The 13,911-nt window shown below is 43.4% G+C and overlaps 1 protein-coding gene and 1 long non-coding RNA gene across 2 annotated transcripts in view; both read right to left on the bottom strand.

The window, feature by feature from the left end:
- LOC115444671 overlaps positions 1-13,911 on the bottom strand; it is a 44,507-nt gene that overhangs the window by 16,790 nt on the left and 13,806 nt on the right. The window contains exons 16-52 of the mRNA XM_037443138.1: positions 13,162-13,335; positions 12,948-13,085; positions 12,543-12,863; positions 12,271-12,444; positions 12,026-12,163; positions 11,672-11,941; positions 11,350-11,523; positions 11,106-11,243; positions 10,701-10,904; positions 10,429-10,602; positions 9,776-9,979; positions 9,504-9,677; positions 9,260-9,397; positions 8,853-9,143; positions 8,581-8,754; positions 8,361-8,476; positions 8,214-8,254; positions 7,935-8,152; positions 7,663-7,836; positions 7,419-7,556; positions 7,013-7,333; positions 6,741-6,914; positions 6,497-6,634; positions 6,092-6,412; positions 5,820-5,993; positions 5,576-5,713; positions 5,179-5,490; positions 4,899-5,072; positions 4,653-4,790; positions 4,248-4,568; positions 3,976-4,149; positions 3,732-3,869; positions 3,326-3,646; positions 3,054-3,227; positions 2,810-2,947; positions 2,405-2,725; positions 2,133-2,306 (exon numbers count right to left, since the gene is read on the bottom strand). Of these exons, the coding sequence (XP_037299035.1) occupies positions 2,133-2,306; positions 2,405-2,725; positions 2,810-2,947; positions 3,054-3,227; positions 3,326-3,646; positions 3,732-3,869; positions 3,976-4,149; positions 4,248-4,568; positions 4,653-4,790; positions 4,899-5,072; positions 5,179-5,490; positions 5,576-5,713; positions 5,820-5,993; positions 6,092-6,412; positions 6,497-6,634; positions 6,741-6,914; positions 7,013-7,333; positions 7,419-7,556; positions 7,663-7,836; positions 7,935-8,152; positions 8,214-8,254; positions 8,361-8,476; positions 8,581-8,754; positions 8,853-9,143; positions 9,260-9,397; positions 9,504-9,677; positions 9,776-9,979; positions 10,429-10,602; positions 10,701-10,904; positions 11,106-11,243; positions 11,350-11,523; positions 11,672-11,941; positions 12,026-12,163; positions 12,271-12,444; positions 12,543-12,863; positions 12,948-13,085; positions 13,162-13,335 (7,224 nt within the window). The remainder of the gene's footprint in view (positions 1-2,132; positions 2,307-2,404; positions 2,726-2,809; positions 2,948-3,053; positions 3,228-3,325; positions 3,647-3,731; positions 3,870-3,975; positions 4,150-4,247; positions 4,569-4,652; positions 4,791-4,898; positions 5,073-5,178; positions 5,491-5,575; positions 5,714-5,819; positions 5,994-6,091; positions 6,413-6,496; positions 6,635-6,740; positions 6,915-7,012; positions 7,334-7,418; positions 7,557-7,662; positions 7,837-7,934; positions 8,153-8,213; positions 8,255-8,360; positions 8,477-8,580; positions 8,755-8,852; positions 9,144-9,259; positions 9,398-9,503; positions 9,678-9,775; positions 9,980-10,428; positions 10,603-10,700; positions 10,905-11,105; positions 11,244-11,349; positions 11,524-11,671; positions 11,942-12,025; positions 12,164-12,270; positions 12,445-12,542; positions 12,864-12,947; positions 13,086-13,161; positions 13,336-13,911) is intronic.
- Positions 9,156-10,090, bottom strand: LOC119190742. The gene is made up of 4 exons (XR_005113078.1): positions 9,776-10,090; positions 9,504-9,677; positions 9,260-9,397; positions 9,156-9,175 (listed from the first exon to the last, which is right to left on the bottom strand). It is a non-coding gene; the product is annotated as an uncharacterized LOC119190742 (long non-coding RNA).

Raw genomic sequence — 13,911 nt, 5'->3', positions numbered from 1 at the left:
TTTAAACATTTAGCTGGGTCTAATTATTCTGGATTTCTCTGGCGAATTTACGTCAGATGAATTAGACAGGGGCCAGGTAAATTAGAATTTTAAACAGGATTAGGTTTTTTACTTTATAAAAATTGAAGTATTATCATTTCATGTAACATGAAACGGTTAGCAGAAAAACAAGATATAATTGGATTAAGACTATCGAAAATTTGTGGAAAGAAAAGCAAGAGAAAGACTGACTTAGATATCTTAGGCATAAGGCTGATAAAAAGCAACTCAGTATTTCAAAAATGTCACCAAGAAAACAGAGAATTCAAAGAAAAAGATAGAGGTGAAATTTCAAGGCTTACTATTTAAGGAAAAAGGGAACAGAAGAAAACGGCTCAATTGCTAGCTTCTAATACTCTTCTTGAAAGCACATGTGGATCTAATGTTGAACGCTTCCAAGAAAATAAGGATGATATTTTATTGCCATCACATTTAATTATATCTGATGAGACATATATTACTAAACTTGGATCACTCGTTAATTAAGAGTAGACAAAATTCATCTTGTCCGAATTTAGCGCAGCGTCTATTAACTGTTCGCAAGTTGAGCTGTTGCGGGAATTCCTGTTTAGATGAAGCTATTTTATGTCCTTATGATACTCATCGAGGTTTTAATATACTGCCCCTTCATAATATTAGTGTGTATGTGGTACCATTAGCTGAATCTACAAAAGAACTTAGCTTATTATGATAACTAGATTGCCCGAATATTCTTTAAGAAAACGGTTATGATGCGTCTGTACCTCCAGAATCAAATAAAATCAGTGTTACAATATTGACTGATATTGAAGTTTAGCCTGCTAATATCACGTTCACAGATAATAACTAAAAAAATAGAAAATTAGAAAAAGAAGCCAAGCAAAAAAAAAAAAAATGGAAAAGAAAATGCTACGACAGAGGACTTGGATTTGCGAAATTATAATGATGAAACATTTGAAATTTTTTCGAATATTGGCTTATGGCGAGACGTCTTTGATAATCATCTTTGAACATTTTTTAATTGGTTGAGTATTATAATTAAATTGCAAACAGAGTTGCTACCTGAATAATGATTATTTCAATAATATTATGTTTTTTATATTTCTACCAAAAAGTTATCTAATAGCCCCGAAGTGAAATCGTTCCTATGTGATTGTGATGATAACATTTAATAGGACTTAATTTTCTTAAACATGTTTAGGAAAATCAGCGTGAGTCAGTCTTAGAAATATAATATAGTTGATCTAATATAATTCTCAAAAGAATACATGCCTCATTATGTTTTAATAAAAAAAAAATAAGCTCAATTAATTATGTTTATGATAAATTTATGATTATTATAAACTTATTGATTTATTTAGTTATTTTATAGAACATAGAGAAAGTGTCTGTTAAAGAAACTGATTACTATTTGCAGGTTTTCATGAGATGTTCATTTTAAACTTTAAACTAAGTTAATAATAATTATAATATTTATAATTATTGATAACTTATTGTAATCTTTTGATTATAGATAGTATGACATTGTAGTTTTTTTTATGGTTTTACAAATTAATATATGCTACCATATTCATTCACCTGTCTTGATCTCATTTATCTGATAATTTAAATTTTCAATGAAATACATTTCTTCGTCTAATTTATCAATTTAAGGGGTTTTATCCTTTTTATATTTCTTTAAATTATGTTTTTAATATGAACTAAGCAAATGATTCAAATATTTAAAAAAAAAATGAGCCAGGTTAATGATGCCAAAACCTTGTTTTTCGGAGCATTGCCCACTTATACTATACGCACACAACATCACGCATTTTACCCCGAAGGGGTATGCAGAGATGCAACCATGGCACCCACTTTTCGCCAAGTGTGTTCCGTCCCATGATGTGATAGGGGGCGAGCCTATCGCCATATCGGGCACAAATTCCAGACTCCGGGCTGAATACTGAGCAGAAAAACCCAAATATCACTTTGCCCGACCTGGGATTCGAACCCAGGACCTCAGAGCGCTGCCGTACCGCATTTAACTATAAACGTATTTTTTTTAACTATATACGTATAGTATATTATACTATACGTATATAGTTAAAAAAAATGCGAGTTTGCAAGAGGCCTACCGTCTGATAGCGCAATGACAATGGTGCTTCTGGCATCTGCGCTACCGGGTCTTCGAGCGACAACGGAGAAGATGAGATTTCGATTGTTTGCTATTACTGCTGCAGGAATCGCGTTGGTTAAAGTCAGAATCGCCGAGTTTTGTGACCGCGTCAGACCGAACCACTGAGAGTCATCTGAAAGAAAGGTCAGCATCAGCGTCTGTGTTCTACACAGTTCAGCGGAGTATAGATACAGTTACATTAATTATCCATCGAAACAAAGCAACACGTACCTCCTTCTAGAGTGAACTGCACTGTGGCGTCGTATCCTCGAGATAGTGTGATCGGTGTGGTAAACACGAGACCTCCCACTTCGGTAAAGGTGCCAGTGTAATGGGTTGCGCTGAAAACGAGCTCAACAATCGGAATGAGGTCACTTTCCGTGACAACAGTAAGCACGACCGTGGTGTGCGCCGTGACGGCACCCGGAGCCGAAGCCTGCACTTCGAGAACTATTATGCCGTTAGCAGGCATTGACGCTGCAGGTATGGGGTTCCGCAGAGCGATGCTTACGGTTTGACCCACTGAGGTTGGCTGGAAGTATGAGGCGAGATCTGAAATAAAGGCAATAATGTTAGTAGCTCAAGCGTTACTTGTCAAAAATTAAATTGACTCATATATTCATAATGTGCACGTACCTCCGTGTAGCGTGAAAGTTACGCTCGGGGTGTAACCTTCACTGAGTACTATCGGGTCAACAGTTACTGCGTTATTTATGAAGGTACCGACATACGTGACCCTTTCGAAGCCGAGCAGGCTCATTCCGTCATTGTATTCTGAAAAATGAACAGACGAAAGTGTAGACAGTTAATTTATGCACATTATTTGGTACTTATACTATACGTATATAGTTAAAAAATTGCGAGTTTGCAAGAGGCCTACCGTCTGCTAGCGCGATGACAATGGTGCTTCTGGCATCTGCGCTACCGGGTCTTTGAGCGACGACGGAGAAGATGAGATTTCGATTGTTTGCTATTACTGCTGCAGGAATCGCGTTGGTTACAGTCAGAATCGCCGAGTTTTGTGATCGTGTCAGACCGAACCACTGAGAGTCATCTGAAAGAAAGGTCAGCATCAGCGTCTGTGTTCTACACAGTTCAGCGGAGTATAGATACAGTTACATTAATTATCCATCGAAACAAAGCAACACGTACCTCCTTCTAGAGTGAACTGCACTGTGGCGTCGTATCCTCGAGATAGTGTGATCGGTGTGGTAAACACGAGACCTCCCACTTCGGTAAAGGTGCCAGTGTAATGGGTTGCGCTGAAAACGAGCTCAACAATCGGAATGAGGTCACTTTCCGTGACAACAGTAAGCACGACCGTGGTGTGCGCCGTGACGGCACCCGGAGCCGAAGCCTGCACTTCGAGAACTATTATGCCGTTAGCAGGCATTGACGCTGCAGGTATGGGGTTCCGCAGAGCGATGCTTACGGTTTGACCCACTGAGGTTGGCTGGAAGTGTGAGGCGAGATCTGAAATAAAGGCAATAATGTTAGTAGCTCAAGCGTTACTTGTCAAAAGATTAAATTGACGCATATATTCATATTGTGTACGTACCTCCGTGTAGCGTGAAAGTTACGCTCGGGGTGTAACCTTCACTGAGTACTATCGGGTCAACAGTTACTGCGTTATTTATGAAGGTACCGACGTACGTGACCCTTTCGAAGCCGAGGAGGCTCATTCCGTCATTGTATTCTGAAAAATGAACGGACAAAAATGTTGACAGTTAGTTTTGCTCATTTTTTGGTAGTTATATTAAACGTATATAGGTAAAAATTATGCGAGTTTGCCAGAGGCTTACCGTCTGCTAGCGCGATGACAATGGTGCTTCTGGCATCTGCGCTACCGGGTCTTTGAGCGACGACGGAGAAGATGAGATTTCGATTGTTTGCTATTACTGCTGCAGGAATCGCGTTGGTTAAAGTCAGAATCGCCGAGTTTTGTGATCGCGTCAGACCGAACCACTGAGAGTCATCTGAAAGAAAGGTCAGCATCAGCGTCTGTGTTCTACACAGTTCAGCGGAGTATAGATACAGTTACATTAATTATCCATCGAAACAAAGCAACACGTACCTCCTTCTAGAGTGAACTGCACTGTGGCGTCGTATCCTCGAGATAGTGTTATCGGTGTGGTAAACACGAGACCTCCCACTTCGGTAAAGGTGCCAGTGTAATGGGTTGCGCTGAAAACGAGCTCAACAATCGGAATGAGGTCACTTTCCGTGACAACAGTAAGCACGACCGTGGTGTGCGCCGTGACGGCACCCGGAGCCGAAGCCTGCACTTCGAGAACTATTATGCCGTTAGCAGGCATTGACGCTGCAGGTATGGGGTTCCGCAGAGCGATGCTTACGGTTTGACCCACTGAGGTTGGCTGGAAGTATGAGGCGAGATCTGAAATAAAGGCAATAATGTTAGTAGCTCAAGCGTTACTTGTCAAAAATTAAATTGACTCATATATTCATAATGTGCACGTACCTCCGTGTAGCGTGAAAGTTACGCTCGGGGTGTAACCTTCACTGAGTACTATCGGGTCAACAGTTACTGCGTTATTTATGAAGGTACCGACATACGTGACCCTTTCGAAGCCGAGCAGGCTCATTCCGTCATTGTATTCTGAAAAATGAACAGACGAAAGTGTAGACAGTTAATTTATGCACATTATTTGGTACTTATACTATACGTATATAGTTAAAAAAAATTGCGAGTTTGCAAGAGGCCTACCGTCTGCTAGCGCGATGACAATGGTGCTTCTGGCATCTGCGCTACCGGGTCTTTGAGCGACGACGGAGAAGATGAGATTTCGATTGTTTGCTATTACTGCTGCAGGAATCGCGTTGGTTACAGTCAGAATCGCCGAGTTTTGTGATCGTGTCAGACCGAACCACTGAGAGTCATCTGAAAGAAAGGTCAGCATCAGCGTCTGTGTTCTACACAGTTCAGCGGAGTATAGATACAGTTACATTAATTATCCATCGAAACAAAGCAACACGTACCTCCTTCTAGAGTGAACTGCACTGTGGCGTCGTATCCTCGAGATAGTGTGATCGGTGTGGTAAACACGAGACCTCCCACTTCGGTAAAGGTGCCAGTGTAATGGGTTGCGCTGAAAACGAGCTCAACAATCGGAATGAGGTCACTTTCCGTGACAACAGTAAGCACGACCGTGGTGTGCGCCGTGACGGCACCGGAGCCGAAGCCTGCACTTCGAGAACTATTATGCCGTTAGCAGGCATTGACGCTGCAGGTATGGGGTTCCGCAGAGCGATGCTTACGGTTTGACCCACTGAGGTTGGCTGGAAGTGTGAGGCGAGATCTGAAATAAAGGCAATAATGTTAGTAGCTCAAGCGTTACTTGTCAAAAGATTAAATTGACGCATATATTCATATTGTGTACGTACCTCCGTGTAGCGTGAAAGTTACGCTCGGGGTGTAACCTTCACTGAGTACTATCGGGTCAACAGTTACTGCGTTATTTATGAAGGTACCGACGTACGTGACCCTTTCGAAGCCGAGGAGGCTCATTCCGTCATTGTATTCTGAAAAATGAACGGACAAAAATGTTGACAGTTAGTTTTGCTCATTTTTTGGTAGTTATATTAAACGTATATAGGTAAAAATTATGCGAGTTTGCCAGAGGCTTACCGTCTGCTAGCGCGATGACAATGGTGCTTCTGGCATCTGCGCTACCGGGTCTTTGAGCGACGACGGAGAAGATGAGATTTCGATTGTTTGCTATTACTGCTGCAGGAATCGCGTTGGTTAAAGTCAGAATCGCCGAGTTTTGTGATCGCGTCAGACCGAACCACTGAGAGTCATCTGAAAGAAAGGTCAGCATCAGCGTCTGTGTTCTACACAGTTCAGCGGAGTATAGATACAGTTACATTAATTATCCATCGAAACAAAGCAACACGTACCTCCTTCTAGCGTGAACTGCACTGTGGCGTCGTATCCTCGAGATAGTGTTATCGGTGTGGTAAACACGAGACCTCCCACTTCGGTAAAGGTGCCAGTGTAATGGGTTGCGCTGAAAACGAGCTCAACAATCGGAATGAGGTCACTTTCCGTGACAACAGTAAGCACGACCGTGGTGTGCGCCGTGACGGCACCCGGAGCCGAAGCCTGCACTTCGAGAACTATTATGCCGTTAGCAGGCATTGACGCTGCAGGTATGGGGTTCCGCAGAGCGATGCTTACGGTTTGACCCACTGAGGTTGGCTTGAAGTATGAGGCGAGATCTGAAATAAAGGCAATAATGTTAGTAGCTCAAGCGTTACTTGTCAAAAATTAAATTGACTCATATATTCATAATGTGCACGTACCTCCGTGTAGCGTGAAAGTTACGCTCGGGGTGTAACCTTCACTGAGTACTATCGGGTCAATAGTTACTGCGTTATTTATGAAGGTACCGACGTACGTGACCCTTTCGAAGCCGAGGAGGCTCATTCCGTCATTGTATTCTGAAAAATGAACGGACAAAAATGTTGACAGTTAGTTTTGCTCATTTTTTGGTAGTTATATTAAACGTATATAGGTAAAAATTATGCGAGTTTGCCAGAGGCTTACCGTCTGCTAGCGCGATGATAATGGTGCTTCTGGCATCTGCGCTACCGGGTCTTTGAGCGACGACGGAGAAGATGAGATTTCGATTGTTTGCTATTACTGCTGCAGGAATCGCGTTGGTTAAAGTCAGAATCGCCGAGTTTTGTGATCGCGTCAGACCGAACCACTGAGAGTCATCTGAAAGAAAGGTCAGCATCAGCGTCTGTGTTCTACACAGTTCAGCGGAGTATAGATACAGTTACATTAATTATCCATCGAAACAAAGCAACACGTACCTCCTTCTAGAGTGAACTGCACTGTGGCGTCGTATCCTCGAGATAGTGTGATCGGTGTGGTAAACACGAGACCTCCCACTTCGGTAAAGGTGCCAGTGTAATGGGTTGCGCTGAAAACGAGCTCAACAATCGGAATGAGGTCACTTTCCGTGACAACAGTAAGCACGACCGTGGTGTGCGCCGTGACGGCACCCGGAGCCGAAGCCTGCACTTCGAGAACTATTATGCCGTTAGCAGGCATTGACGCTGCAGGTATGGGGTTCCGCAGAGCGATGCTTACGGTTTGACCCACTGAGGTTGGCTGGAAGTGTGAGGCGAGATCTGAAATAAAGGCAATAATGTAAGTAGCTCAAGCGTTACTTGTCAAAAGATTAAATCGACGCATATATTCATATTGTGTACGTACCTCCGTGTAGCGTGAAAGTTACGCTCGGGGTGTAACCTTCACTGAGTACTATCGGGTCAACAGTTACTGCGTTATTTATGAAGGTACCGACGTACGTGACCCTTTCGAAGCCGAGGAGGCTCATTCCGTCATTGTATTCTGAAAAATGAACGGACAAAAATGTTGACAGTTAGTTTTGCTCATTTTTTGGTAGTTATATTAAACGTATATAGGTAAAAATTATGCGAGTTTGCCAGAGGCTTACCGTCTGCTAGCGCGATGACAATGGTGCTTCTGGCATCTGCGCTACCGGGTCTTTGAGCGACGACGGAGAAGATGAGATTTCGATTGTTTGCTATTACTGCTGCAGGAATCGCGTTGGTTAAAGTCAGAATCGCCGAGTTTTGTGATCGCGTCAGACCGAACCACTGAGAGTCATCTGAAAGAAAGGTCAGCATCAGCGTCTGTGTTCTACACAGTTCAGCGGAGTATAGATACAGTTACATTAATTATCCATCGAAACAAAGCAACACGTACCTCCTTCTAGAGTGAACTGCACTGTGGCGTCGTATCCTCGAGATAGTGTGATCGGTGTGGTAAACACGAGACCTCCCACTTCGGTAAAGGTGCCAGTGTAATGGGTTGCGCTGAAAACGAGCTCAACAATCGGAATGAGGTCACTTTCCGTGACAACAGTAAGCACGACCGTGGTGTGCGCCGTGACGGCACCGGAGCCGAAGCCTGCACTTCGAGAACTATTATGCCGTTAGCAGGCATTGACGCTGCAGGTATGGGGTTCCGCAGAGCGATGCTTACGGTTTGACCCACTGAGGTTGGCTGGAAGTATGAGGCGAGATCTGAAATAAAGGCAATAATGTTAGTAGCTCAAGCGTTACTTGTCAAAAATTAAATTGACTCATATATTCATAATGTGCACGTACCTCCGTGTAGCGTGAAAGTTACGCTCGGGGTGTAACCTTCACTGAGTACTATCGGGTCAACAGTTACTGCGTTATTTATGAAGGTACCGACGTACGTGACCCTTTCGAAGCCGAGCAGGCTCATTCCGTCATTGTATTCTGAAAAATGAACGGACAAAATGTTGACAGTTAGTTTTGCTCATTTTTGGTAGTTATATTAAACGTATATAGGTAAAAATTATGCGAGTTTGCCAGAGGCTTACCGTCTGCTAGCGCGATGACAATGGTGCTTCTGGCATCTGCGCTACCGGGTCTTTGAGCGACGACGGAGAAGATGAGATTTCGATTGTTTGCTATTACTGCTGCAGGAATCGCGTTGGTTAAAGTCAGAATCGCCGAGTTTTGTGATCGCGTCAGACCGAACCACTGAGAGTCATCTGAAAGAAAGGTCAGCATCAGCGTCTGTGTTCTACACAGTTCAGCGGAGTATAGATACAGTTACATTAATTATCCATCGAAACAAAGCAACACGTACCTCCTTCTAGAGTGAACTGCACTGTGGCGTCGTATCCTCGAGATAGTGTTATCGGTGTGGTAAACACGAGACCTCCCACTTCGGTAAAGGTGCCAGTGTAATGGGTTGCGCTGAAAACGAGCTCAACAATCGGAATGAGGTCACTTTCCGTGACAACAGTAAGCACGACCGTGGTGTGCGCCGTGACGGCACCCGGAGCCGAAGCCTGCACTTCGAGAACTATTATGCCGTTAGCAGGCATTGACGCTGCAGGTATGGGGTTCCGCAGAGCGATGCTTACGGTTTGACCCACTGAGGTTGGCTTTGGAAGTATGAGGCGAGATCTGAAATAAAGGCAATAATGTTAGTAGCTCAAGCGTTACTTGTCAAAAATTAAATTGACTCATATATTCATAATGTGCACGTACCTCCGTGTAGCGTGAAAGTTACGCTCGGGGTGTAACCTTCACTGAGTACTATCGGGTCAACAGTTACTGCGTTATTTATGAAGGTACCGACGTACGTGACCCTTTCGAAGCCGAGGAGGCTCATTCCGTCATTGTATTCTGAAAAATGAACGGACAAAAATGTTGACAGTTAGTTTTGCTCATTTTTTGGTAGTTATATTAAACGTATATAGGTAAAAATTATGCGAGTTTGCCAGAGGCTTACCGTCTGCTAGCGCGATGACAATGGTGCTTCTGGCATCTGCGCTACCGGGTCTTTGAGCGACGACGGAGAAGATGAGATTTCGATTGTTTGCTATTACTGCTGCAGGAATCGCGTTGGTTAAAGTCAGAATCGCCGAGTTTTGTGATCGCGTCAGACCGAACCACTGAGAGTCATCTGAAAGAAAGGTCAGCATCAGCGTCTGTGTTCTACACAGTTCAGCGGAGTATAGATACAGTTACATTAATTATCCATCGAAACAAAGCAACACGTACCTCCTTCTAGAGTGAACTGCACTGTGGCGTCGTATCCTCGAGATAGTGTGATCGGTGTGGTAAACACGAGACCTCCCACTTCGGTAAAGGTGCCAGTGTAATGGGTTGCGCTGAAAACGAGCTCAACAATCGGAATGAGGTCACTTTCCGTGACAACAGTAAGCACGACCGTGGTGTGCGCCGTGACGGCACCGGAGCCGAAGCCTGCACTTCGAGAACTATTATGCCGTTAGCAGGCATTGACGCTGCAGGTATGGGGTTCCGCAGAGCGATGCTTACGGTTTGACCCACTGAGGTTGGCTGGAAGTATGAGGCGAGAATCTGAAATAAAGGCAATAATGTTAGTAGCTCAAGCGTTACTTGTCAAAAATTAAATTGACTCATATATTCATAATGTGCACGTACCTCCGTGTAGCGTGAAAGTTACGCTCGGGGTGTAACCTTCACTGAGTACTATCGGGTCAACAGTTACTGCGTTATTTATGAAGGTACCGACACATACGTGACCCTTTCGAAGCCGAGCAGGCTCATTCCGTCATTGTATTCTGAAAAATGAACAGACGAAAGTGTAGACAGTTAATTTATGCACATTATTTGGTACTTATACTATACGTATATAGTTAAAAAAAATTGCGAGTTTGCAAGAGGCCTACCGTCTGCTAGCGCGATGACAATGGTGCTTCTGGCATCTGCGCTACCGGGTCTTTGAGCGACGACGGAGAAGATGAGATTTCGATTGTTTGCTATTACTGCTGCAGGAATCGCGTTGGTTACAGTCAGAATCGCCGAGTTTTGTGATCGTGTCAGACCGAACCACTGAGAGTCATCTGAAAGAAAGGTCAGCATCAGCGTCTGTGTTCTACACAGTTCAGCGGAGTATAGATACAGTTACATTAATTATCCATCGAAACAAAGCAACACGTACCTCCTTCTAGAGTGAACTGCACTGTGGCGTCGTATCCTCGAGATAGTGTGATCGGTGTGGTAAACACGAGACCTCCCACTTCGGTAAAGGTGCCAGTGTAATGGGTTGCGCTGAAAACGAGCTCAACAATCGGAATGAGGTCACTTTCCGTGACAACAGTAAGCACGACCGTGGTGTGCGCCGTGACGGCACCGGAGCCGAAGCCTGCACTTCGAGAACTATTATGCCGTTAGCAGGCATTGACGCTGCAGGTATGGGGTTCCGCAGAGCGATGCTTACGGTTTGACCCACTGAGGTTGGCTGGAAGTGTGAGGCGAGATCTGAAATAAAGGCAATAATGTAAGTAGCTCAAGCGTTACTTGTCAAAAGATTAAATCGACGCATATATTCATATTGTGTACGTACCTCCGTGTAGCGTGAAAGTTACGCTCGGGGTGTAACCTTCACTGAGTACTATCGGGTCAACAGTTACTGCGTTATTTATGAAGGTACCGACGTACGTGACCCTTTCGAAGCCGAGGAGGCTCATTCCGTCATTGTATTCTGAAAAATGAACGGACAAAAATGTTGACAGTTAGTTTTGCTCATTTTTTGGTAGTTATATTAAACGTATATAGGTAAAAATTATGCGAGTTTGCCAGAGGCTTACCGTCTGCTAGCGCGATGACAATGGTGCTTCTGGCATCTGCGCTACCGGGTCTTTGAGCGACGACGGAGAAGATGAGATTTCGATTGTTTGCTATTACTGCTGCAGGAATCGCGTTGGTTAAAGTCAGAATCGCCGAGTTTTGTGATCGCGTCAGACCGAACCACTGAGAGTCATCTGAAAGAAAGGTCAGCATCAGCGTCTGTGTTCTACACAGTTCAGCGGAGTATAGATACAGTTACATTAATTATCCATCGAAACAAAGCAACACGTACCTCCTTCTAGAGTGAACTGCACTGTGGCGTCGTATCCTCGAGATAGTGTTATCGGTGTGGTAAACACGAGACCTCCCACTTCGGTAAAGGTGCCAGTGTAATGGGTTGCGCTGAAAACGAGCTCAACAATCGGAATGAGGTCACTTTCCGTGACAACAGTAAGCACGACCGTGGTGTGCGCCGTGACGGCACCGGAGCCGAAGCCTGCACTTCGAGAACTATTATGCCGTTAGCAGGCATTGACGCTGCAGGTATGGGGTTCCGCAGAGCGATGCTTACGGTTTGACCCACTGAGGTTGGCTGGAAGTGTGAGGCGAGATCTGAAATAAAGGCAATAATGTAAGTAGCTCAAGCGTTACTTGTCAAAAATTAAATTGACTCATATATTCATAATGTGCACGTACCTCCGTGTAGCGTGAAAGTTACGCTCGGGGTGTAACCTTCACTGAGTTCTATCGGGTCAACAGTTACTGCGTTATTTATGAAGGTACCGACATACGTGACTCTTTCGAAGCCGAGCAGGCTCATTCCGTCATTGTATTCTGAAAAATGAACAGACGAAAGTGTAGACAGTTAATTTATGCACATTATTTGGTACTTATACTATACGTATATAGTTAAAAATATTGCGAGTTTGCAAGAGGCCTACCGTCTGCTAGCGCGATGACAATGGTGCTTCTGGCATCTGCGCTACCGGGTCTTTGAGCGACGACGGAGAAGATGAGATTTCGATTGTTTGCTATTACTGCTGCAGGAATCGCGTTGGTTAAAGTCAGAATCGCCGAGTTTTGTGACCGCGTCAGACCGAACCACTGAGAGTCATCTGAAAGAAAGATCAGCATCAGCGTCTGTGTTCTACACAGGTCAGCGGATTATAGATACGGTAAAATTAATTACCAATCGAAACTAAACAACACGTACCTCCTTCTAGAGTGAACTGCACTGTGGCGTCGTATCCTCGAGATAGTGTGATCGGTGTGGTAAACACGAGACCTCCCACTTCGGTAAAGGTGCCAGTGTAATGGGTTGCGCTGAAAACGAGCTCAACAATCGGAATGAGGTCACTTTCCGTGACAACAGTAAGCACGACCGTGGTGTGCGCCGTGACGGCACCCGGAGCCGAAGCCTGCACTTCGAGAACTATTATGCCGTTAGCAGGCATTGACGCTGCAGGAATGGGGTTCCGCAGAGCGATGCTTACGGTTTGACCCACTGAGGTTGGCTGAAAGTGTGGAGCGAGATCTGAAATTAAGGCAATAATGTTAGTAGCTCAAGCGTTACTTGTCAAAAATTAAATTGACTCATATATTCATAATGTGCACGTACCTCCGTGTAACGTGAAAGTTACGTTCGTGGTGTATCCTTCACTGAGTACTATCGGGTCAATAGTTATTTCGTTGTTTTCAAACGTACCAATGTATGTGACTCTTTCAAAACCGAGTAAAACTAAATCCGGTGTAGTTTCTTGAAAAGAAATTTAATGTTTATGTTGTGATTATGTGTTTATTATTTATTACACCTTAAAATTTTGTTTTCTTACCTGTTTGTATATCAATGAGAATAGCAGTTCTAGCACTTGTAGTGTTTGGTTTGCTGGCAACCATAGCAAACAATAATCTGTCATTATTATTAACTATTTCTTCTGGTATTGAATTATCAGTTGTTATTTTAACTACGTTATTATTTTGAACCAATGTGAATAATGAGGCAAACTCTGAAATAAAGCAATGAATTTATTTACAATTTTCATAGTTTTTTATAGATACATAAGTAGTGTTTTAATATGTTGTAGTTATAATTGGTTCATCAGCTACTGTGGCATATGATTCAATTCCTTAGGTTTACTTTGTTTTTAACCGCCAATAGAAAAAGTGGGGTTTTTAAGTTAATGGTGTGAAACTGTATGTCTGTATATATGAGTGTTTTGTGTATCAGTGTGCCTTTGTATCTTTATATATATCTGTAGCATAGTAGCTCTAAAACGATCGAACCGATTTTGATGCGTATTTTTGTTTGATAACTGGTGTGATAGATGGTTCTTAGATATTATTTAGGAAGATCTATTCAGGCGTTTGAATATCGTCTGCCCTTTTCCTACTTTGACAAGTCCAATTGATTGAATTTGGTATACTATTACTTCGGAGTTTTTCTTAAACATAGTAACCTTAAGCTGATGCTGCAGTATCATGTGGTCTACGAGATATCGAACTCCTCAGCAACATACAGCAGATATGTTTCGGCTCATAAGTTTGGTCTCAATGGGTAGGTGTTAGTAAAAAGTAATGATCAA

The sequence above is a fragment of the Manduca sexta genome, chromosome 26 (genome assembly GCF_014839805.1).
Source record: "Manduca sexta isolate Smith_Timp_Sample1 chromosome 26, JHU_Msex_v1.0, whole genome shotgun sequence".
NCBI lineage: Eukaryota > Metazoa > Arthropoda > Insecta > Lepidoptera > Sphingidae > Manduca > Manduca sexta.
Note: the sequence above shows the minus strand (reverse complement) of the source record. Positions and strands in the feature narration are given on the sequence as shown.